The sequence below is a fragment of the Acinonyx jubatus genome, chromosome D3 (assembly GCF_027475565.1).
Source record: "Acinonyx jubatus isolate Ajub_Pintada_27869175 chromosome D3, VMU_Ajub_asm_v1.0, whole genome shotgun sequence".
NCBI lineage: Eukaryota > Metazoa > Chordata > Mammalia > Carnivora > Felidae > Acinonyx > Acinonyx jubatus.
Genome location: NC_069392.1, coordinates 21,577,917 through 21,603,484, shown reverse-complemented (window position 1 = coordinate 21,603,484; position 25,568 = coordinate 21,577,917). Strand labels below are relative to the sequence as shown.

Below are 25,568 nucleotides of genomic sequence, written 5' to 3'. Positions count from 1 at the left end.
AAATCCTCAGACAATCCCAAGCAGGTCCTATGACAGGAAAGGGGAGAGACACTGCATTTTATCTTCCCACCCAGAATGACAGGAGCTCCGTCTGGGAAACAGGCTGCATTCAGTACAGCTGTGATTGGATATAAACACCAAAGTGGATGTGGAGGGGGTGGGGTGTGCCTGGGTGGCTTAGTCAGTCAAGCAGCTTGCGTATCCAACTCTAGATTTTGGCTCAGGTCACGATCACAGGATCATGGGATCGAGTCCTATGTCTGCTTGATCCTTTCTCACTTTCCCTCTGCCCCTCTCCCCTGCTTGTGCTAAAATTAAAAAAAAAAAAAAAAAAAGCAAAGCGCATACATTGAGAATTTCACACTAAAATGTTTAAGAAATTCAGCATTTCTGTTTCTGTGGATGTTAAGGAGGGTGAAGACAGAAAAAGGAAGATGGTGATGAGGAAGAATGTGAAGACAGTTTAAAGCCACAGTAGCAGAAAGAATGAAGAGGAAATAAGGTGCTGAATTTTACTAAGAGAAGAAAACAGACTGAGTTCAGGAGTCTCACCAAGTTTTATAGTATTGCATTTTGATTACAGGTGTGTAAATAAAAAACTTGGGTATTATCTATTATCCTATGGTAAAAATGCAGAACCAACTTCCTTTTAGATTAAAACAGTAGGTTTGGGGACAAAAATGAACCACATGCTGCCTGGGATGATGAGAGAGAACTGGATGGGAGAGGAATCACCAGCTCAACAAACCCCAAGATTCAGAGAATCTTCCGGAAGAAGAGGCCAGGTTCTGAGTGGTATTTGCCTAAATAACCCTCCCCCCAGGGATATGGTTTGGGGAAGCCTCAAACCCACAAGTTGCAGGTGCTTCTGGGCCCACACACAAATGGGTAAAGACTTCCCTCACCAGTGCCTCCCAGTTTTCTGCAGACTCCACAGAGCGGCATGTGGGCCACTGTTGACCCGGGATAGGTAGATGCCAGAAACACACCAAGAAAGGTTTGAATCACAGACCAGTAGTACCAAGTCATAGCTCTCGTGCCTCTAGAAAACACAAAGTCCCCAGATAAAGAGAGGACAGAAGAGAGTTGGAGGAAATCAAACCAAAATTTTTCCAATGACCACTAAAGAGAAACTCAGCAACTCTTGCCTTTGTCTTTGACCCTGAGAAGTTGCCTGAGGGACACAGCTGTGTGAGGCCCTGACTAGAAGGGAGGGAAGGCATGGTGTGTTTCCTAAAGAGCTGCCTCTGGAGTCACTGTGGCTCAGTGACCCCCTCTCCTGTCTGGCCCAGAGCAGGGACTGGTGGGGCCAGGTACAGGGGAAAACAGTAAAAGCAGCAGCAGCAGGTTCTCCAGATTAGCCAGCACCATCTAAGGCAGCATGCTTTCTCCGGACTCTGCCAAACCCACAGATGGAGGTCACCACCAAATCAGCACAGGGGTTCTGTCACAAAGGGCTTTCTCAAAAAGAATCCTTTGGAATTCAAACATTCATTCAGTGTGCAACCCACCAGAGTCAGATCTGTCTACTACTCAACCTGGACTCAAATTTTTGCAGTGGGATATATCACTGTCCACAGTTAACTGAAGAAATCACTGCCACAGGGAGAACTTGAGTGGTAGATGGGGAGGGTGAATGGGAGGCTCTTTCTTCCCCAAGCTGTCTGGACAATGCCACAGCCATAATGACTGACAGCAGGATGAGCCGACATTCACGTCCCTGACCTGAGACAGGACCTGCTCAGTGCTGTTTCTCTATCCTGACCCACTACCCCCAGAGGTCTTCCAGATTAGAGCCCCCAGAAGAAGCACCACTCTGGAGGGTCTTTCCGTCCCCCCACCCCTCAGATCCCAACACTGTTCATCTTCTAGGAGAGACCAGCCCTGCCCCTGAAGCCTCTCCGACTTCCAGGTGGCACTGGATTTACCACATCTTGAGAAGCCAGGAGCCAAGAGAAGGAGCTTGGCATCCCAGTTCTCTGTTCTTTGCCCAACAGTTACCAAAAAAAATGTATGGTCTCACAGCAGGTGCAGCATCTTATTTCTTTTAAAAAATAAATATTTATAAACTTAGGGAGGAAGATTCAAAGAATCAGAGTATTTTTCCCTCCAAAAGCACAAATGTTTCATGTGAATCAAACCAAGGTAAGTCCACCAACCCAAGAACAAAACACCACCCCCCGAGGGCTCTGCCTTGAAGGGCAGAGGAGCTGGTTTTTGGCTCTGAGCCCTTCAGTCCCCCTTGGTGATCAGGTCCTCGATGTAGGCATCCAGCTCATCATCTGTGTTGATGTCTATGTCCTGGAATAGAAGGGAGCAGTCAGCTGGGGGCCTGAAAGCGGTGAGGGGGCCCACCACCTCCCCATCCTTCTTGCAGCCCATGGAGCCTGAGCCCAGAGTCCCCTCCTCTTCCCCCTCCGCCCTGTCAGGCCTATCCCATCTTGGTCATTCTCCCCCCTCCCCATCCTCTATGCACAGATGACGCCCAGATTTCTTGCTACTTCCCTGCCTCTACCCCAGGTTTCTGGTTGCCTTAGATGTGTTGCAGGCTTCTAAGAATCAGTACATTCAAAACAGGCCAAATGCACCGACCCACCCCAGGTTGCATCCATCTCAGTACAGGCTACCACCTTCCCTCACCTAGGGACTCAAGACAAACCGAAGAATCACCCGTTTCCTTTTTCCCTCAGATATTACAAATCTGTGTTTCTCACTGTCACCAACCAAGAATCAGGCCACCAAAATCTCCCACCCAAGTCCTGGGTTCTAACCTCCACCCCACTCCAGGCCTTCCTACAACCAACAGAGTAAATGTCTTGGGTTGCAAACTGGATTGTGCCACAACCCTCCAGGGACATCCGACCTTGTACAAGCCCTGCCTCTTCTCCTATGGCCCACAACTCCCTGCCCTGGGCCTCAGGTCCTACTCTTACATTTGCCTAAAGCACTCACACAGCCAATCTTGTATGACTGATTCTACTCTCAGCTCAAATATTAATACCCCTTTCTCAGGCCATCCCTGAACACCCTAGTAAAGTGGCCTCCCTGTTTTTCTTCTCTTGTATTTACTTCACAGGACTTCCCATAATCAATATTCTGTGTCCTTTACCACTGTTGGGCCATGAGGATAGGGACCTTTATCTTGCCTATCTGGTTCACCCGGTATCCACAAGAGAGACACAGAGCCATGTCCTCAGTTTTCACTGCCTGGATGAAGGACTGAGACCCTCTAGGGGTATTCCCCACTTCTAGGCAACCCAATCCCATCTGGGCGTCATCTGGAACAGTGAGAACATCTTTGTTTCATGGCGTGGAGGATTTTCAAACCAGGCTATAAATCAGAAGATCTAAACAAGGGCAAAAATCTGATACCGTGGGTCTGGCTGGGATGAGGCCCAGGCAGCCGCACCACCTCCAGCCCTCTTGGTCAGGATGCTGTGCAGCCAGGGTTGAAACCACAGATTCCTGTGAGTGGGGAGAAGGGAGCAGGAGGTGCCCAGGCCCCCCTCCCTGAGACACCAGGTGGTCCAGCTGCAATGAGAGGGCTGCCTGGCTCACCTCCTGCACCTTTTGCAGGAGCGCCACGATGTTGGTCCTCAGCTTCTGCAACTTCTCCTCTGTCTCTCGGAGCTTTCTCTCAGAAGTGCGCAGGCTCTCCTCAGAGGCCTTGGCCCGTGAGTCAGCACGGCTCTGGTAGGAATGGCACAGATTCTGGAGCCCCACTTCATACTGCTTGAAGTACTCTTTCTGTAGGGAAGAAACCCAGAGAGTGAGTGCATGGGCTTACAGGGGTCCCCAGGGCCCCTCTAGATAGGCACTAGTATCCCCAACTAGCTCAGCACAAGGATGTGTGAAGGGATATCCATATAAGGGACAAGTGGGCTCTTTAGTTCCAGAGTGGAAGACCCGATGCCCATCTCGTGGGGCTGCCATGAGGATGGAGATGAGATTACTCATGTGAAGCACTCAGCAAAATGCCTTGGCAGACAGCAAGCCGTCAGGAAATGTGAGGCAAGATTCTTCCACTCCAGTTAGGACAAAAAAGATGAGTCTCCCTCCCAGCTCAATCACATCTAACTTCACCACAGCCCTTTCAGCAGTCCATTCCAAGTCACATCCCACAATGTCAGAACCAAAAATCCTGTTCCAGAAACATTTATCAAGCACCCACCAATAGCAGATACCTCAGATTTGTATAATATATAAGCAGGATCAGAGCTTTTACTATCTTTCCTGAGTACCTGAAACTTCCAACGTGTGGGTTAATGATGTTAACTAGCAGTTTCTCTAGACATGAGGCTTTTCAAACTTTTAAAAGGTAGCAGAAAACTTGCTTCAAAAGCAATGTTACATGGAATCTCATTAAAAAATTTGAGCAGGAGCTCTTTACGTTTATTTTTAAAATTCAAATTTATAACATAACTTACTCATAAGTCACCAATGAGAACGATAAAACCATTTTGATGAAAATGAGTGGTCCTGACTGACCATTGCGGTAATATCAACTCCTGCATTTACATGCTTCTATGTACGAGCTATATGGCATTTAGCAGTTCCTTACTGCTGTTTTTAAAAACTATTTTGCTACAAGTACTTACCTTACAATTTTAGAATATTATCCTATTAAACCAAAATGGCAAGAGAAATTTCAAGTTCTGTATAGAAAATAATTACCTTCGCAGCACAAATTAAGTGTTCAAGCAGGCTCCAAAGTATTAAAACTTTAATTGTATGATGTTTTGAGCCCATGATCTGTGTTCGTTTATCTCTTTAACTTTCTATCACAGATTTGCATGGTTATATTATTTTAAACATATATATTCATATATTCATATATATTCATATTCATATATATTCATATATACGAATCTAACATTTGCAAGACCTTCTGATGGCTTTATGGAACTCCTAGTCCAGCATGAAGGGAAAAAGGATGATCTTTTACAGACAGACAAGAACATAATGACCATTAGACTGTTTTGTCCGTGACATTAAAAAAAATCAGTTTGACTTATTTTACACATTCTGGTCAGCAGACTATAAAGTTGATGCCTTGGTGGTATACCTCCTTTTACAAGCATTGCTCAGATGCTTCTGGCTGTGTTTATGGTCTGAGCAGCAGAGATCCCACTGCACCCAGAGTTTGCTCTGAGTCTGGCAACAACCTTAAGCCAAAAGCAACAAATCTGACTGACAGGATGCCAGGCCATCCTAGCCAGCCTATCAGCGTTTTTTTTCCTGGAACTTTCAGACAGCACCTGCAGCCTCAACAAGGTCAAGAGTTGAGGTACGGAGCTTTCTGGGAAGCTGCCATGAGCTCTGCCATCCTCTAGCTTCCTTAGCTTGCACCTGCCTTCTCATCTCACAGGGAAGCAAGGCAGCACTGGGAGAAGGGCAAGACCCTTGTCCTAAAGAAGCACCTGGAGTCAAATCTGGGCTCTATTACAACAGACTCTACCTCTCTGAGCCTGTTTCTTCAACTCCTAACCTCACTGTCTAATGGAGGTTAAAATCCCCATCTCTTTCCTCAAGCACATACCTGCCACATGTGGGCCTGACATCTTGAACATACTAGCCCTGCAGTTTTGATTCTAGTTCTATTTTCTAGAAACTCCTCCCTGAAAACTTAAACTATTCCAACCATAAAGATATCTATCCCATTTGATGTAGACAGCTCACAGATCCCATCTGCAGCCCTGGCCTTCCTGCCCCTCCAAGTTGAGAACTTGGACTGAGAGTCCCCAGTCTCCACCTGCCCAATGGACATCACCAGAACTGTAGGTGCCAGTGCTTCCAGCCCAACACAAATCACAATTCATCACCTCTCTTACCCTCACCCTCTGTTTTCTCTCCAGTTAATAGTTTTGTCATCATTTCCCACAGGCCTGAGACACAGGGAAGCATGTGGCCTCTGCCTCCTCCCCCATCACTTGCTTGCTGTCAACAACTTCTGACACAGACCTTTTACTGGCCAGTCCACTTTCACCACTCTTGTTCCTGTTCCCATTCCCTCATCTCTGACCTTTCACGACTGGACCTGCCCCCTTGCCCTTGCATCTTCCATCCACCCAAACAATCTGCCACCAGAGGTATCCTCTTAGAACAGGGTCAGTAAACTAGAGCCCCAGGCCAAATCAGCTGCCTATTTTTATAAATAAAGCCTTACTGAAGCACAACCACATCCATTCCTTAAAAATAATCTGCAGCTTTCACGCTCTAATAGTGGAATAGTCGCCACAGAGACTCTAAGACCCACAAAGCTGAAAATATTTGCTAACTGGCCCTCTACAGAAAAATTTTTTGACCCCTCCCCTAGACCAGGTTCAGACTAACAACACCCCCAAGCTCCAAACTTTTGCTGGCCCTCCACTTTACACAAGGTTTAAACTACTATAGCTAAGATCAGACATTCAAGACACACCATAACTTGGCTCTCAGGCCCTCTTCTTCCCTAAATGCTCACCACATGCCTGCTGCCTTGACTTGGGAACTTTCATTCCTCTGACACCTCACTCACAAAAGTTCCCCTGCCTCAAACCTTGCCCATCACTTACACAGGCACTTGCAGAAATCCACATCTTCTTCAGGCTGCTGCTCTCTCCTTCCCCAAGGCTGCCACAGGCCGACTACCTGCTTCCACAGTACTGACTGCTCTCATTGCTCTCTTGTCCAGCTACCTGGTAAAAATTCAGTCTCTACTAAATCTTTAGTCCCCTGTAGGCAGCACTCTCTTTTGTTGCTCATTAAAAGGTCCAGCAGAGGGCCTGTGACACAACAGCATACCACCACCCAGTGCTTGCTTCCACACATCTCTACCTCCCTCTAAGAGTCAACTTTTAGGCACTTTGAACCTAAGTTCTTCACTATTGCTTGGGACAAGTTTACTCCATCTGCCAGGATAGAGGAAGAAGGACATATTCATTGTAAAATGTGAAACTAGGCTTCTATCCATGAGGATTCAGCCCCAGCATCTTATGGTAGGGTGTGGTCGGCTTCTGCACACCACAATCATATGCAGCTAAGCTGCTTCTTTTTCTACAGTAAGTCTCCTATTCCTTTTAGCAAAAAAAAAAAAGGGGGGGGTACTGGCTGGGGGGTGGGGACACAGCTGAGAGCTTGTAATCACAAGCACAAAGGGGCAGGGGCATGTGCAGTTAAAAAAAAAAAAACAAAACACCCCAAAGATTAGGCCAGACTCACCAGAGGAAATGATATTAGCTCATCTGAATTCATAACACTCAGCTCCTTCTTGGAGATGGGGAAACTTGGAGGCAGGAAGTACCGTAAACAATTCCTAAAAAAAGAAAGTGGGGACAGGAATTCAGAACAGCAAGAACAAGGTGGAGAGCCACTGCTAGCCCAAGTGGGAAGACACACGCACCGGAGGATCTGAACGAGCAGGTCAATGGTCTCGTGGTTGGTGCTGGGGGCGGTGGTGTCAGGCTCTATGCGGATGCAGTCAGAAGTGGAGGGCTCTGCCATGGCTACAGCCTGCTGGGCCACCACCACCTCCTCTTCCTCCTCCTCTTCCTCCTCCTCCCCACCCTCCTGCTGAGTGTCAGGGCTCTGGTACTCCGGAGAAGGAGGTTTCATCAGCCGCACATCCTCACTGCCTTTCTCCACCCTAGGAGGCACATAGCATTTATTATGTGTGTCCCAGACTCCCAGGATGGGCTGTCTGCAGGGAAGCTAGGGACACACCCACCCCCCCACCTGGCCAATTTTGTCAGCCTCTGGAAAGGGGCATTACCAGCGGTCTCTCGGAGTGGTGTCTGTGGGCACGTAGTCAAACTTCACCTTCCACCGTACCACATGCTTGCCCACCTCCACAGCTGTGACACGGCCCGTGTACCACTCCCTGTTCACACGCACCTCCACGTGCAACCCTTTATCTGAGACAATGAGGATGGAGTGAGTGTCAGAATACAGACTCCCCCACTCAGCCAGGGTCACCTTGACAGAGGCAGCCCCAGGATTTGCAGGGACAAGAATCCCCTAGATGCTTGCCCTGCACTTTTCCAGGAACATGCAGCCCAGCCACCCTAGTCTCCTTCCCCATCTACCATGAAGGTACCAAAGAGCAGCAGAATGAGTGACTATTAGAGGTGCAAGCCAAGAAATTTGTGCTAAAAATACACATAAGGGTGTGTTCTCTTCAGACTTCTTCTTGGGATCAGACTTGGAATGATTGCTGCGCAAAAGCTCAGAGCCAGGAAAGCCTCCAAGAGTCTTTAAGATAAGCTGTTGCTGGCCGAGGGGTCCGAATACCCCCTTCCCCCACAGGCTGCCAGGAACCTCCCCAAACTCACCTTTCTGAGCCCTCTTAAGGTCAGCTGGATCCTCTTCCCCAGCACTGTCCGAGAGCTGCAAGGAGAACAGTCTGTTAGAGGCATCCCCAGTGCCCCTGAAGAGCAGATTTTTGCATGACTGACCACCCAGGGTCATCAGCTATCACTTCATACTGCATTATATGGCTGTTTAAATCTCCATGCCTCACCAAGAGCTGTTCTCTAAATCATCTACCTTGTATAAACAAGATAACACACAAAGGACAGAAAATCACAGACACAGGGAAGCAAAGGGTTTCAAGCCTTCCTCATCTGTATGTGATCTCCAGCCTGTGATTAGAGCCAGAAGCCAGTCTCACTCAGAAGCCTACCTGACACCATGTTTCTAAATCATCTGCATAACTAAGAGTCCTACAGAGATGAACTGGGTTTCTGGAAGGCTGAGGTCACAAAACAGAAACAGAGCTGGTGCAGACTGCAACCCTAGGGAAGGAGGCTCTAACCTCACCTAGGACCACCTACCTCATTCAAGTCCTTCTTTTCCTCCTTCACAGCAAACTTGCCCCGCTTAGACCTCTCTTTCCTCCTCTCAGCCTCTTCCTCAGCTTCTTCCTCGTCAGAAACCCCAAGAGTCCGCTTCCGACTAGGAGTGGTCTACAGCAACAGGAGAGGGAATGTGAGGGGCCCTGTCAGCCCTTGAGGTGCAGGAAGATTTCATCTAGCCTAAAGCTGTTCTACTTGTATGCTTCTCAGTCCCCCCAGGGCTGAACCTTCCCTGACATTACTCAGTACACAGCAACCTCCTAGTCCCTGTGCCCACAAGGACCTTTGCTCAAAGCTGTCGTAGGGGGAGCCTCTCAGTTCACTTCTCTCTTAGCCTGCCTGGCCAGCCAGGTGTGATGTCCCTGAAACATACTGACCATCTGCTGCGGCCCACCAATGCTGCCACCAGGCTGCCAACCTATGCCCACAGCATAGAAGCTGATGGAAGTGACTCAAATTTATGGCAGACCAATATTCAAAGGGAGCAGTGAAGAACTCCCTTCAATTATTTAGACTCCTCCTGAAGGGCAACAGAAAGCTCCCCCAGTACAGCTTTGACACTGCCTGATTCCACTCCTACACCACTGAAGGTAGGTTCAGGTTGGGAAAGCATCTCACTGGGGAGAGTTTACTGGGTGGCTCTGGCTTCTTGACCACTGGAGTCTTGATTGCTCTGGGAGCAGGGACCTCCCGAGGGCTCTTGGAGTTGGGCAGCAGAGATGGTGATAGTGGCTGCACCATGGGGGTGGGCCGGGATGCAGTCTTGACCGGCGTGTTAGCAGGCTTCCGGGGTGCCTCCGGTGGTTGGAGAAGCCTGGATGTACTGGCCTCCTCCCGGGCTGCCAGGACAGGAGGCTTTGGGGTGGTGTTGATGACAGCAGCCTTTCGGGGCTGGCTGGCTGGCCTGGGAGCTTGCAAAGAAGGGGGCCTGCTTGGGGCATTCTTGATGACAGCAGGTAAAGGAGGTGATCGAGGTCGCTGAGGTCTACGTGCAGGTTCCTAAAAAAGATCCAGAGAAAGTGAGAACACTGATCCTAGTACAAGACACCTAAGGAAAAGCTCCTCCCCTGTGCCTGGGCTTTACCTCAGTGGAAGGTCTGGTGGTCACTTCTAAAGGCAATTTCTTCAGGTCAGCTTGGGAACGGATAGGTGTGGTTTTCTGCACAGGAAACATGATGATGAGGTTGTTTGCGTATCTTGGTACATTCAAACAAAACTCTTTTTGGATCCCTACTATGTGTCTGGGACAGTGGGAAAACAAAAAAGAAAACCTAGGCCTATTATAAAACTCCCTACTATGATAAGACTCCCATTCTCACTGGGGAGACAAAAAATAAAGTCACTAAACCATCAGCAAACTACAGGATTCTATGTCTGATTAACCTAGCATTGGAGAGACCGGGAAAAAGTGTCAATGGACTAAATTCCTATAAAAGAAGCCAGAAAAAGTAGGAAAAGCTTGACGGACAAGGCCAGAAGGGACAAGTGAGATTCAGCAGACAGGAAGGCACGCATAAGACATCCAGGTTAGTGTGACCATCTCCACAGACAGGGAAGCCAGAAAAAAAAAAAAAAAACTTTTATAATAAATACAATAAAGGATTAATACCTCAAATATATCTCAAAAACCTGACAAATCAATTAATAAAAAAAATAAACAAATCTGAAAAAACAGAAAAGTAAAAAAATTATCCAATTTAGAAATATGAAAGAAATTCTAAGATGCATAGCTTTGTCTGTCAAATGTGCAAAAAATACCCTAAATTAAATGTTCTGCTTGTAAAAAAACAGAAATTAACACATCTTCTGGAAGATAATTTGGAAGCAGTTATAAAAAGCCATAAAATTTTATAAACCCTTTTATTATTTGAAATTTCCTAGAAAATTATCCCAAGAAAATTGTGTGCTAAAAAAACAGTTTGTGTGTGTGTGTGATGACATTATATATATATCATTACCTCCATATTTTTATTAATATATATATATTTATGACTATGTAGGCAATCATAAAAAATGAGAAGAATATGTTAGTGGTGGTTACCTCTATGGTAGAATATTTATTTTCTGACCACTTGGGAACATATAAATAAGACAGTTTGCTTTTTTAAAATGATCATCATGAAAAAAGAAAAAAGGAAAAAAAAAAAAAAAAAAAAAAAGGCCAGGTGCCTGCGTGGCTCAGTAGGTTAAGTGTCTGACTTTGGCTCAGATCATGATCTCACGGTTCATGGATTCAAGCCCTGAAACGGGGTCTGTGTTGATAGCTCAGAGCCTGGAGCCTGCTTCAGATTCTCTCTCTCTCTCTCTCTCTCTCTCTCTCTCTCTCTCTCTCTCTGCTCCTCCCCCACTTGTGCGTGCTCCCTCACTCTCTCAAAAACAAACACTTAAAAAAATTTTTTAAACGCTCATGGTGTACTCAAGAACCAGTGAGTCACTGAGGGTTCCTGTCCCATCCCAGACAGATCCCTGATACAGGCTGGCTCTGCCCATTGCCCATGACCCATGTACCTGCAGGGCCTCTAGCTTCTCCTGCTGCTGGCGAATTTTCTCTGTCAGCTGCTTCTGCTTCTCTTCTTGTGTCTTCAGGTCCTTTCTGAATGTCCCCAGGGGAACCTTCTGCTTCTGTTCAGAAGCCTCACATCTGTTGAGAAAAGGTGCTAGGACGGTTGTAGCAAAATAGGGCTCTAGGGGTCCCTGGGTGGCTCAGTCAGTTAAGCATCCAACTCTTGATTTCAGCTCAGGTCATGATCTCACGGTTCATGAGTTCAAGCCCTGCGTCGGGCACTGTAAGTGCAGAGCCTGCTTGGGATTCTCTCTCCTCCTCCTTCTCTGCTCCTCCCTGGCTCCTGCTTTCTCTCTCTCTCAAAATAAATAAACCTAAAAAACAAGGTTCTAAGTAGGACATGGTCCTTCTTCCTCAGTCAACCCATTCTCTTACCATAGTATAACAACCTCAGGGTTCTCAAATGTACAGAATTAATACTCACTGCAGGACAGACATGTATTCGTATTTCCAGGGCACTTATTATTTGCAGCAAGACAGAAATATGAGGATATCAGCAATGACTTCAAGATGTACAGTGAGTTATTTACCCAAAGAGTGGAGAGAATATAGTGGAAGAGATAGGAGATACCCACAATCTCCTTGTTAGAGCAAGTGCTCACCGGTCCTGCTCAGGATCAGGGTTCATGGAGCAAACCCAGGTATCAGGGTAATCTTTTTCCACAGAACTCAGCTGGAAGGGGAGGGTTCGCCACTTCAGACACAAATCTGTGACACAGAAAACACCCCAACAAACATCAGCTATACCCGACAACAATTGTAAGCAGGTTCCTCCCAAGCAGGCACAAGGCAAAGATGCCCCCCGACTTTCCATGCAAAGATCTTCACTCTGGCTTCAACTCTGCCTTCCTTGAAGAACAGTAATTCTTCTCAGGGACAGTAATTCCAGCAAGAATAGACACTTTACATCATGGACTTTCAACACTCCCAGCCCCTCTCCCTCCAACAGGATCCTGGCTCAGTCACTACTCACACTGTTAACAATGTGGTACCAAACCAAATGAGGTCTGGCAGGTTAGACACCTTCTGCCTCATTCAAGAGGGACAGGTAGAACCTGGCACAGCCCCAAGGCTGAGCTCCCAGGGCCATCACCAAACAGACATCCCCAGTGGGACCAAAAGTCCATGAATGTCAGTCAAGTCAGGAGGCCAGCAAGGGTACAGTAAAAGAGGTTCATGGACTATATCACATGGGAGTCAGAAGGGGGTTCTGACCACTGGCTCACCACACTGGATTGTGGTTGGGATTTCCATAGCTCTCCGACGCTTGTAACGTAGCTCACTGGATGGGGGCTGGTTCCAGTTGGCAGAGAGGTAGCCAAACTCATCCCAGAACTTGATGATTCCCCTCTGGGCTAGAAAGCAAACACCCACACATCATATTAGGAGCTAGCCTCTCGCTCTTCCTAAATTCACACCCTTGGGTGCTAAGAGTATCCTAAGATTAGAAGTGAACAAAAAGGTAATTACCAATCGCAATGTCCTTCCAGTACTGTGCCAGATGCTCCCCCATCGCCCTCAACAGGTGCCGGTACTCCTTGGCATCAGCAAAGTCCTGCTTGTTGTGTGTAGGTTCCAGGACCAGGTAGGGCACATCAACAACCCCAACAACTCCACCACATGCCCTGCAGGGAGAAAGAAGACATAGCTCTGTCACCCCATTGGCCAAAACCCTCCCTGCCATCTGCCTTGGGCTGAAAAGTCCTCCTTGGGGAACACTCACATGCCCCCTTCCAGCTGTGGGCCCACTTTCTCATACATCTTGATCAGGCGGCTACAGTTATAGATGAACATGCCATCCAGGTCCCGGTGTTCAATGTTGACCCCAAAAACAAAATTCAGTTCCTTAGGTTCTTTAAGTGCTCTGAGAAGACATGAGATAAATTCAAGCAGATCAACCCATTAACACACAAACACCATGGTGTTTAAGATATGTTAGCTTACGCTTGAAACTTGAGACATGTTAAGCAAAAAGTTTTGCATTTCCATTCAGTGTGTAACCTATTAGACTTGGTGAGGATACATGAAGCACAGTGACTCTAAACATCCCAAATTAAAAGCATATGACTTTGGCTTTTGGTAACAAAACAGGGATGGATTTAAATATAAATGGGATACTGTGAAATGGCTACAAATCGCTGCAAAGATAGTTACATGGTGGACCAAACACAAGGTTATACCTATTCTACTAACGTGACAGTAATTAATCTTAAAAAGACAAAAATTCACCGGCACAATGAACGTGTATATGAGAGAAGGGACTATCATATCATGTGATACAGATCAACAAAATCATGGAGCTGGAAAGCAGATGAATGGAGCAGTGAAATGACTTAGAAGAAACCAGAAATTGATGCTTATGATAGGAAGGCCATGAAGCAGCAACCCAGGAATTCAAGGTCCAGAGCCCCAAGAAGCTCCAGACATAAGGTGGGACATGGAGATAATCAAATGAGCCAGGACAAGTGCCCATTCCAGATGAAAAAGGTCCAAAACTCAATTTACAGCATTATTTCACATTTGTAACCACAGATAAAATATTAAGATATTAACAAATAATATAAATAAAAGGGAGTTTTAAAATCCTATTTCTTAAATGATCTGTGCTGTACAAGTTTTATACAATAAGCATTTTCTACATCCTTTAAATGAAAAGGGAAAAACAAAAAAGGACAAGAGAGGATAGAAGGAAAAAAAAGAAGAGAGGGAGTGAGGAAACAAAAAGAAAAGAAAGAAAGGAATAAAGGGAGGGAGGAAGGAAGGAAAGAAAGGGAGTTTCCAGGAAAGAAGGTCTGGTGTTCAATTCCAGAGATTGGCCCTGCCCTGGCTTTTCCTACCTCAGCCAAGAAACCTGCAGTGGCATGTGACAAGCATTTGGGATCACAACATCAACAGTTTTCTCAAAGCAATCTTTGTGACAAAAATGGCACAGGAGGGGGAAGGATTCCCCAAGCTCTTTGTCAATAACGAGTACAAAAGTTACAGAATTTTAAAAAACCAAAAGCCAGCCCTGGCACTCACCGCTGCTTGGCCTCCTTGATCCGCTTCTTGACATCAGCTTCCCTGCGCAGGGTAATGGCTGTGTTCTGGACCTGCCGCAACATTACCTGGAAATGTACATTGGCGCAAGTGAGGCAGGAGGTGCTCTGGGCCACAGCAGACAATATTATAACAAACATCTAAAACTTCTTTAAATCACAGGAATTCAAAACCACATTCAGAGACTTACTTCTTTCTACAGAAAGTGGTCTTGATGAGGACAAATTCAAAAGCTGTGTTTCACCTGACCAGGCTCACTCACGTGAAGGAGGAAACACCCCCCAACTGAAATAATAGTCTACAGACATGTGTGTCAGACAGGGAAGGGTAGAAAACTGCTCAGACTATCACTACTGTGTCTGACCCAGGGCAAGCGACCATCTTCACTTCATTCTTCCTTTCTATAAACTGAGAATACTAACAGTATCCACTTTACATGGTTGTCAGGATGTTGAAATGATTAGCCAAGATTCTCACATACAGTGTATTCAACAGTGATTATGGAAACATCCCATTTTGCAGCTTTAGGGCAAGGAGTTCATGACTACACTGGAGCTGAGCCAGGCCAGCTCTGGGATCCTAATGCCAGAAATGCTAGACAACAGCTGCTCAGATCTAGGGCCTTACCCTAGAGTCCCGTGTGAGGTCTCCACCTAGGCGAACTTCTAACGTCCGAGCTTTGCTCTCCGCCTCCCGTGCCTTCTCCTCAGCTAAAACCCAGAAGAAATCATGAAAAGGAATTCAAAGGTTCAAAATTCTTAGTCATTCTTCCTGAATCCAACAGTGTAGCTCCCACTGGACAAGATGTGTATGCACTTTCAAGGAATAGGACAGCTGGGAAAGCAACCTCCCTGCCTGGAATGTAGAGTTGGTACAAAAAGGAACATCCTTTTGTTTGGAGGCCCTAAAGAAAACAGGCACTATTTATACTTGAGACGTGCTTTTTAAACTTTACAAATGAACGAGAACAGGTCAAAAACTGCCCAAGGCAACCAGAGTTACAGCCTCAGCAGGAGCAGGAAGTTATCAAAGTACTCAGCCAATCACTCTCCATCAAGCAGCCCCGAAGCCCTGTCAGCATGAGAGACCTTGAGATTTTTGCCCTGGAGTCAGGATAATCAGTTTCACAAGTATTTGGGCCAGAAGACAGTAAGATTCTTCACTCTAGGCAAGCTGAAGAGTTGTCAGTTTTAGATAAGTCCCTATAAATGGCTGATAAAGAGAAAGTAAAGTCTGGGGAGAAAAACTGCTGAGAGGATTGGCATGCAGGGGGAGGGGTACAAGAGGAACCAGACCAGTGGTTTAGGAGAACAACTTGCTCCTGGGTGCTGGACGGAGCTTTTTTGGATCCTGCTGTGGCCACAGTATTCCCCAGACAACCCCAACCTGACTACTCCTGTCCAGGGGGTGGGGGACATTACCAATCCGTGCCACATGTTCAGCTTTCTTCACCTCCTGCTCTGCACGAGTCTTGAAACGGCTTGATGTGTACTTGTACATCCTGAACAGGGGAAAAAGCAACCTGAAGACACAAGCAGCAATGGGGTAGGACAGCAACCCGAGCAACTCAGGAAACACTCTGCCTTCCTGCCTCCTCCCAGGCTACACTGATAATGAGTCAAAAACAAACATTTCAGCAAAAAAGACTAAATTCCTTATTCCACTGGCCCCTTCCTCCACCTTTGATTAGCAACCCCACTACTCACCAGGTGTGTCATTAATCTCACAGCAGAAATAAATCTCAGCAATCAGCCAGGGCCTTTGCTCTCCTGTGTAGTGTCTAAAGGCCCCTTGGCCCTGAAGCTGAGAGGCTCAGATAGTTCACGGTGCCAGGCAGGGCACCCTCCATGTCAGAGAAGGCACTCATGCTCAACGAGCTTCACCAGCCAACCTCCATAGCTTATCAGCCATCTGTGTCCCTCCCTCAGGACTCCAAAGTTTCTATGTGGTAAATCACAAGCAGCTTAAAGGCCCAAGTGCAATCAACACTGTCAGAGCCTCTTATCATCATTCCTAGCATCATTCCAACAATGCTCCAGAGAATCACAGCCAAGGCCCCATTCTCAGCTCAAGGGAAACAGCAGACCAGGGTGGGCAGGCCCCTACCTGGGCTTATACAGGCAGCAGGAGAGTCTCTTGGTCTGCACCTTGTGCCCATGAATGAAGATCCGCATCCGGGGATCAATATAGAGCACGGCAGCATAGGCGCGGAATGAGCGCCGCTCTGGCTTCCTAGAGGTGGCAGGAACAAAGGAGTGCTATCACCTACCCCACAATCAGCTTGACCACAGGTAAGGGAGGACAAACTCTCTGCAGGCCCTTCACCTTTCCACCTCACATCTTGGCTTCTCTCACCACCCTGAAGGGCTGCTCCCTCACTGTGGGCACCACACCCCTCACGTCTCCAGCACAGGCACTCCACAGACACTTGACCCGGCCCTACCACTGGCCCCACTACAGACCCAGCAAATCCTCTCCCCTCTCTAGACTCTGGTTTCTTCTGTCAAATCAAGGAACTGGAACCAGAGATAATTAACCTTTTCTTTTGGCTTAGCTGAAGAGCTGCTGTCCTAGTCATCCCTCTGCTTGGGGCAAGAAGACATGGGCATGCTCAGCTTCATCAACTCCAATACTGGGAAATTCAGGGAACAAGCTCTCCCCCACTCCCTGAAGTCACCTCCAGAGCTTTCCCTCCCTGAGAAAATGGAACACCAGTTCCAAGCCTTCCCTCCCTTCCCAGCCACACTCACGTGCCCTCTGGGGAAGTCTCTGCCATCTGGATATCTCTTGGATTTGAGATTATGTCTAGCTCTGGCTCTCCATTATCCATGAGTTTGAGATTGAAAATGATCACCAATGTTCCTGGGAAACAAATCCTTTCATTCTCCAGGTGCCCCCTACCCATCCCCAAACTCCTCATGGCTCTGGAGCTACTGGATTCTAGGGGCTGCAGGCTCAAAGCCTACTTACCACTGTCCCCAGGAATCTTCATGAACTGAGACATAACCTCCTCTTCATTGCGGAAGGGAGAATACTTATAGATGAGTTCTGTCTCAATGGCAAACTTCTCCACATTGTCTGTGACAGGTTCCCGGGTGCGAGCATTCCAGGTGGGCAATGGAACTATCACCTTTGGAGTAAACATGGGCAGATACTTTGAGGGAGGACCCAGAACAGCCTTCCCCCAAAATGTGTATCCATCTCATCCCTCTCCACAGTGGCTCCACAATGCCCCAGTGGTGAGGTCCAAACTTTGCAGCTTGGCACCAGAGGCTCTGTGGCTTCTGCCCCTTCCCAAGACTCAGCGTCACAGCACTAGATTCTCTGGGATGTGCTGATTTATGCTGTTGGGGGGTCTCTGCATGAGCGGTGCCCTGCTTGGGATGCCCCTGGCCATCCTCCTAATCTGCTAATAATTCTACTCTACTACCAAAAAAATATTTGTTATTATCTAGTAAATCCAAAGATACAAATAAACCTACAACTCAGCAATTCCATCCCCAGGTTATATCCTAGCAGAAACTTCCGCACTTATGTACCAGCAAACATGTAAGGGTAACACAAATATCCAATACAGAATAGATAAATTACACTGTTGTATATTTATACAACGGAATACTGTGTAGTGACGACAATGAACAAACAGCTACTAACATCAACATGGATGGATCTCAAAAACAATGTTAGGTGAAAAAGGCAAAGTGGAAAAAAAACTTATGGTAGGAGCCCACTTCTATAAAAGCCATAAACACACAAAACTAAACTGTTACTCAAGAATGCATACACACAATACAGGTGACAAAACTATAAAGAGAAACAAGGCAATCATCACAAAACCTACCTGAAGGCAGCTCCTTCAGAGGTGCAATAAGGAATACAACTGGTGAGGGGCACACTGGGAACTCCTAGTATCAGTCTATCATGGCAGCTATCATGTTCACTTTATACTTATTCTCCCAACTGTACCCATATTTTAATATACTCTTTCATATTATGGAATTTAATCTTATGTTTATGTTTTTAAAAATCCTACCCTTATCAACTATACCTCAATAAAACTAAGAGGAAAAAAATCCTCTTTCTTCTAAAACTGTATCCTCAAGTGCCACTCCCACAGGCTTAGATGTACTCCTCCCCCAGCCAGCTGCCCATGAGAGCCTAGGGATGGCTGACTGCTTGATTCCCTCTGTAGAGCAAACCAGTCCAGATACCTCAAAGGTTCAAATCACATGCCCCCCTCCACCTAAGGAAAAAGGGACACTGCATTTTAACAAGTGCCAGGGTGATAAAACTGTTGGAAGAGATTTTACTGGTTTCTAAGAAGCTTAATGTCTAATGGTATTCATCCCTAGAGCTGGTTTGGACACATTCCTAACCAGCCAAAAATGATCTTATTTTGAAATCTTGGCTGAGTTTGCACTAGAGTACAATCCAAAATAGTGACCTTCTAGCACCAAGTAAGGAAAAAATTTCAACCTAGCTTTTTCACCAGGGGAACCGAGTTCCATTTTTGTTCTGTGAATCTGTACCTCACACTGCAACTCCCATTTTTCACAGCAGCCCCAGGTGATAAGAGCTTTTGTTTTTTGTTTTTTTGACAATAATATTACTTTAAACTGCATGTACTTCCACTGGCACCCATCCCTGCCATTGGGACACTTCTTTAGTTTCAATGTCACCACTCTGCTGGTTTTCCTCCTACCCACTCCTGTCTTTTTTGCCACTTTCTCCTCTTCCTACACTTTAAATGTTAGCATCCCTGAGATCCCAAGTCCTCTTCTCACTCTGCATGCTCCTTTAGGTGAGCTCATCTGCTACCAAGGTTTCCAGAGCCTAGGCCTCCCCTCAAGCTCTGGACCCAGACCCGACTGCGTGTCCAGGAGAAAACTTAAGTTCTTCAGCAAAGACTAGCAGAAGAGGATGTCACTCTCTTCCATTCTTCACCAGCTCCAGACAGCCCACTATGCCCCAGCTGCCACATCAGAACTTGCATCGTGACCCTCCTTCCCCTTTCTGCTAATCAAACATCAGGTTTGTGGGCCCTGCATGCTAAAGAGATGACAATTCTTCCTACATCTCTCGCCTCCCTACTGCAGCCCTGCAGGCTACACATAGCCAGGGCATCTCAACTAGTTTACTCCAACACCTCTATCTTTCCAATCTAATCACCACACAACAACCAAACTGACCTTTTTATAAAAGATACTGATACTGCTACACCTTTGCTTAAAACCCGTTGAAGCTTGCCGTTTTAAGTCCTGCACACTCACCAAGGCCCTGAGGTCAAGCTTGACTGACCCTCCCTGATCTCCAGAGGCCACCACCTTTCTTCAGGTGGCACCTCTGCCAAGTCCCTTCCCACAAGGGAAGGTGATGGCCTTGAACAGATGATTTCCATGGACTTCACCACCCACCTCCTACCACCCACAGTCCATCAGGAAACATTCCTGAAAATCGCAGCATGGGCAAAAGTTCTCCTGCCCTACCTTCTCCCAAGAGACTGTTCTTTCCAGCCACAGCACCTCTCTCACTCCATGTATGATGGGTGAACTGACGCAGTGCACCAAAAAGGCAAATACATCCACCGGCTTGCCAAGGAAAGGCAGTGGAAAAAGACAACCTGTCATTCCCAACATGAACTAGTTTGCTATGATTTAGGCTCATCTAAACAGGGCCAGCACAAATTTACCCACAGCTAACCACCAGAGATTAATCAGATTGAAAACCTGACCAAATTCACCTATCTGTTTATACAACAGCCATGGATTTCTCTCTGAAAACCCTCTTAACCCCCTCTCTAAAGCTCTAGTCACCACTTCTCACACATGAAAGGAGGTAAGAGTCCAGTCTGAGGCTGGGAAGACTGAGGCTATCCCTGATCCCCACCATGAGGAAGCACAGACCTCACCAGACCAGCTCTGCAGATATGTGAACCACCAGGCCACAAAGAAAATCAATGGAGCATGTGTTTAGCTTACATAGTTAATTACCAACACGTTTTAAAATCAGAATATTCTAGATTCATTAGAACTTCCTTCCAATATAGCAATGATGACCTGGGGCTATTTGTCATCTGCCATTTAGTGAAGAACTTACAACAATGATTTCCATACACTCACCACCTGCTTCACTACCTACCCAGGCCCTATAGGGATCTGACTTGTACCTTCTGATACAGACGATTAAAGCAACATATTTCTTCAAAAGGAAAATACATTCATAGCACATTCCACAAAATCACCATCATATAGGAAAGACTATGCTGCTCCAATTATTAGTTCCTATTATTATTACAGCCTGTGGTCTCCACCCATAGTTATGAAGCCAAAACACTCCCCTTGATAAAACAACTCCATATTGACACCCCGCCAGAATGAATTCAGGCTGCAGCTCTAAAGAAGGTACAAATCCTTGGTTCCTGCCATTTGATGACCCCATTCTCAGAAACAGGACAACTGTTCTCTGAAGCTTTGAGATTTTACCTTCTCTTAAACTAAAAGGTCTGCCTGATGCTTCAACCAATTCATCCAACCAGCTAATCCAATAACAGGGGTGTGGCCGTAATCCTGCAACTTCAATGAGTCCAGCATCGATGGCAAATGACCTACAGAAAGACCCTGGTCAGATGTGGGAAATGTCTATTTGTGTGCTTGTTTTTAATGTTTATTTATTTTTGGAGAGAGAAAGAGAGGCAGAGAGAGACAGAGAATCCCAAGCAGGCTTCATGCTGTCAGTGCAGAGCCCGACGCGGGGCTCAAACTCATGAATTGTGAGATCACGACCTGAGACAAAATCAAGAGTTGGATGCTTAGCTGACTGGGCCATCCAGGTGCCCCAGATCTGGAAAATGTTAAATGGCAACTCGAACCACAAGGATAGGACCTACCTCATCAATGCCTTCCTCCTCATGAAAGGTCCTGGACAAGAAGAGGCAAGTCATGGTATCCTCCTTCTTGGTGAAGAGTATAAAATCCTTCCCAATGCGCATTGAGCCCCTGAAAGGGAAGCAAAAATGGATTATTCTCCCAGGGATTCAAAAACTCATCTGAAAAAGAAGCAAATTCATTCTCTGGACGTGACTAAAACTGCCTTTAGGAGGCTCTTCTCAAGACCTCCCTCCATCCTAGGACCCTGAGCTGAGGCCCACGGCCCTCATTCCTCTGTTCTTCCATCAACTTTCATCACTCCTCACAACTTGACTGACCCCACTTACCCACCATACAGGGCTCCTTCACCACCCTTATAGGGCACATTCACCAGCGATCGTCAGCCCCAAGTTAGTGTCACCCCCAACCTGCTGCCACAATAGTAACAAGTAATCCTGCTGCCCATGCACCAGGTTCATCTCAGCTACACAAGGGCTGCTGTACTCTTTGAATGTGTCACCATCAAGTTTCCCTCCAGGAACTGACACCTTCAACATGCTGACCACATCCAGTTCCAGTCAGGTATTTCTCATTCACTCATCAAATGGCAGAACCATCAAGGGCATAGCCCACGATCTATGCTCATAAGTTCTCAAAAAAAACAAAACAAAAAACAACAAAAAAAACCCAACAGTATGACCCCAAAGCTCAGCTAAACCTGACCCCCCCAACCATACACAATATAATTCTTAATTACAGTTTTTAAGGCCTATAATTGGCTCATATCTTAGAACTATAACCATCTTCTGTCTCAAAATTGTTTTGCCACCTCAAGCTCATTATGACATAGGTGGTCCCTGCTTCTGTATGCAACTGGTTCTGGGAAATGTGCCTCGAGGCTGGGTTCCACAAGGCAAAAGTCTGAATGGAATCAACTGCTTCCTTCCTCTGGCCACATTCAATCATCTGAGGAACAGGCAAGGACAAGCCTTTCTGGGCAACGTGGAACAGGGCAGAAGTTCTAACAGTTCATTGCCCAATGAACAATGGGACTGTTTAGCTCCCTTCTTCTGAGTAGCTTCTGGGGCTTTATGGCTATTATCTCATTAGTCTCCATAATACCCCAGGGAGAGGATGGCAATGGGAAGCCTCAATACTCTCTTCTATGTACAGATACAAACCAGGCTAGCATGCCAAACACACAAATGAATGCCATGTCCCATTTCCCCCAAATGCTCAGGAAAACACCCAGGACACTATCCAGAGACACCCTGGGGGCTGCCAAGTTCTGTTTTTCATCCTCTAGTTCCTAAGACATTGGCAATGTTCCTTCCCCTGACAATTTCACAGCCCTCCTCCTTCTTCTCTGAAGCTTATGGGTGGCAAAATGAGGCACATTACCTTGCCTTCTGTCAAAGCTTACTCTTGCCCTAATTTGGCAAAAACTCTCACTTTGTGCCTCTTTCTTCCCTCTTTGAACCTGACCTTGGAGGCTGAAGAGCAACAACCCCAAAAATACCATGTCTGCTGGCTTCCTTGCTTCTCAGCCCTATTCTCAGCACAAATCACTCCCTCCCGAAACACTTTTTCAACTTCTGAATTGGTATCAAAATAAATACACTCTCAACACTAGATGGCTCCAACCTCAATGGGTCCTTTACAAATATCATTGTACTAAATTATGCTAATAACACTCTCAACTTCCTGGTCTTCTAATTCTAAGCACAGTCAGAGTCACATTTTGTTTGCTCCTTAAGCTTGCTTTGTAAGAGAGAATGTCAAAGAGTAGAACCCCATTTTCTAGATTAGGAAATAGATTTCAGAGACCTGAAACAGCTTGCCTAAGGTCACAAAATTACTAAGACCAGTTAGGAGGAGGTTAGCCTATAATCCAGAAGGGAAGTCAGGGCTTCTTCTATCACACTGACTCTAGGAGACTACAGTCATTGGGGACTTAGAGCACTGGTGCTGGAATCACCTGGGGAACCCACGGAACCCACAGACCCAGTGAATCAGGCCAGGAATCTGCCATGGAAAGATCAAAAGAGAAATAAAATAAGAATCCAGAAACTAGGGGTGCCTGGGTGGCTCAGCTGGTTACACATCCAACTCTTGGTTTCGGCTCAGGTCATGATCTCACAGTTGTGAGTTCTGGCCCCACATCGGGCTCTGCGCTGACAGCACAGAGCATGCTTGGGATTTTCTCTCTCTGCCCCTCCCCTGCTTGCTTTCTCTCTCTTTCCCTCTCAAAATAAATAAATAAACTTAAAAAAGAAAAAAATCCAGAAACTAGTCTAGGGCTCTCACAGCAATGAGAGCATTTAATCCTTAACTTATTCAGTATGTATTATAATTCCAATTTACAAAGGAAGAAACTGAGGGTCAAAGAAGTAATTAAGTGGCTGAGGTGAGATTTGAACTTTAGTTTGTGTGACTGAAGTGAGATGGAGAACAGCTTCAGCTCTGCAGTCAGAAGGACCTGGTTCTTATCTCAGCTATACGCTCGGGCCAATATTTTTGTAACTCTGGGGAAATCACTTCATCCCCATAAACCTCAATTTCCTCAGTAGAAAATGAAAATAATACTCCCTACACCACAAAGGGGTATAATGAGAATTAAACGAAATCATCCAAGTAAAGTTTTTAGCATGGTGCCTGGCACATGATAAGTGCCTATTATTTCCATTTGGTTTCTCCCCTGAAAGACAAATCAAAAAGTCCAGGTACCATGTCCCTCATGTCTTTGTAAGCATTCTCTTCCCCTGCCACACACCCAAAGCACACTGCATGTGAGGGACTACTGATACCGTTAACTAACCAAAGCACCATCCTCTCTCAAACAAAACAACACGTTTCCACAGCAAGACTGGAAACGTGACTCAGAATTCCATTTGTACAAACTCTAAATCTTATTCTATCCAAAGGTATGTACAGCTGGAAGTGAGCACTTCAGAAATAGAAACCTTTCTCTTGGGGCTTCACTGAAAATCAGAACAACACATTCCAAACACCAAACAAGTGGGAACCAAGGGCTGAGAAAGAAGTCCCAAGAGATTTGAAGACATTAGGTAGGTCCCTGCTACAGAGTCCAGCAGGACATATGAGTGGAGACCCTGTCTTCTGGGAGGGAGGGTTCAGATCTTTTACTCACCCTGGATCCCCATATGGCAGGCGCTCAGGGAACAGTGCTGTGACATGAAACAACCCTTTACCATCTCAGATATCCTAACCCCAAAAACAACCACCTCAACCACAGGGTAAAAATAAGAATTTTCCTCAGGAGGAGAGATGTGGTTCCAGAGCACACTGCCAAGAGAAAACTACAACTCCACTCACCCCAATTGGTTTAAGATGTTCATACTTTTCAATCTGTAAGGAAAACTACAGATTTAGAACAACAGTTACTAAGTCCCCAAACTACCACTTCTTTTTGACTTTTCTTCCGTTCCAGAGTTACAGTGATGAAGGGATAAGGAGCAGGAAAATTTTCATTGGACAGAAGCAAGAGAGCACTGCTTGATTTTGTACGGAGTCCTATGACAGGTTTCTGGTATACTTACGATTTTAACCCATTCCCATACTGCCCAATCTGGGTGGACTCAGGTGTTCGCTTGGCTGACTTCCCAAACTGGATCACACTGGCAGCATCACCTGAAGTGGCAGGCACAAAAGAAAGTGAAGCATTTGCATTTCTTTCCCAGGATCCTCAAAAATCAAAGGTCTGAACCTTGTTAAATCCAAGCAGGGCTGTGTGTATGGAGGCAATCTCAGACTGGCCTGTCAGCACCACCATCACTATGACCTTATTCTGTTACCAGAACATGGTATGAAGGCTGAGGGAGACCTCTTTAGTTCTAGCTCTAGGATGTTGTGCAAGCTGATAAGTACACTGTCAAGAGACAGGTAATCTGACTGACTTCAGGTTGCCACTCAGATCCTATCTCCCATGCTAGGACAAGACCTGGCAAATCCATTAGTGGAATTAAGCCTATGATCCTGCAACAGACCTCTCTCTCCAGATGGATCTTCTAATCACAATAGTGAGGTAACAAAAACAACACGGTAAGTTTTTTGTAAAAAGAGTTACGTCCTCCCCCAAAGAAGCAATCATCTCATCACTTACTTGGATCCATTCCTGCTCCATCATCCAAAAAGCAAAGCATAAATCCTCCTCGAAGGTCCTCTCGCCTTTCTGTAAAAGAAGCGGTTGCCATTACTGGGTAGTTACCTATCAGAGGGTGGCAACACGGGTAAAATCAGAATGTATAC

General features: G+C 46.2%; 1 protein-coding gene across 5 annotated transcripts in view; it reads right to left on the bottom strand.

Annotated features, from left to right (window-relative positions):
* Positions 1–2,024: 2,024 nt before the first annotated feature.
* MORC2 (MORC family CW-type zinc finger 2) overlaps positions 2,025–25,568 on the bottom strand; it is a 39,941-nt gene continuing 16,397 nt past the window's right edge. Inside the window, exons 4-27 of one of the 5 annotated variants that reach the window (XM_027050834.2) lie at positions 25,423–25,491; positions 24,860–24,950; positions 21,320–21,428; positions 17,404–17,563; positions 17,184–17,295; positions 16,540–16,665; positions 15,855–15,934; positions 15,061–15,143; positions 14,416–14,501; positions 13,118–13,258; positions 12,865–13,019; positions 12,621–12,749; positions 11,997–12,102; positions 11,340–11,472; positions 9,916–9,990; positions 9,450–9,830; positions 8,811–8,942; positions 8,310–8,364; positions 7,751–7,892; positions 7,382–7,624; positions 7,201–7,294; positions 3,559–3,747; positions 3,373–3,465; positions 2,025–2,301 (exon numbers count right to left, since the gene is read on the bottom strand). In XM_027050834.2, the coding sequence (XP_026906635.1) occupies positions 2,233–2,301; positions 3,373–3,465; positions 3,559–3,747; positions 7,201–7,294; positions 7,382–7,624; positions 7,751–7,892; positions 8,310–8,364; positions 8,811–8,942; positions 9,450–9,830; positions 9,916–9,990; positions 11,340–11,472; positions 11,997–12,102; positions 12,621–12,749; positions 12,865–13,019; positions 13,118–13,258; positions 14,416–14,501; positions 15,061–15,143; positions 15,855–15,934; positions 16,540–16,665; positions 17,184–17,295; positions 17,404–17,563; positions 21,320–21,428; positions 24,860–24,950; positions 25,423–25,491 (3,053 nt within the window). In that variant the 3' untranslated portion in view covers positions 2,025–2,232. The remainder of the gene's footprint in view (positions 2,302–3,372; positions 3,466–3,558; positions 3,748–7,200; positions 7,295–7,381; positions 7,625–7,750; positions 7,893–8,309; positions 8,365–8,810; positions 8,943–9,449; positions 9,831–9,915; positions 9,991–11,339; positions 11,473–11,996; positions 12,103–12,620; positions 12,750–12,864; positions 13,020–13,117; positions 13,259–14,415; positions 14,502–15,060; positions 15,144–15,854; positions 15,935–16,539; positions 16,666–17,183; positions 17,296–17,403; positions 17,564–21,319; positions 21,429–24,859; positions 24,951–25,422; positions 25,492–25,568) is intronic. The other 4 variants (XM_027050835.2, XM_053206491.1, XM_015081493.3 and 1 more) reach the window with 4 other exon arrangements.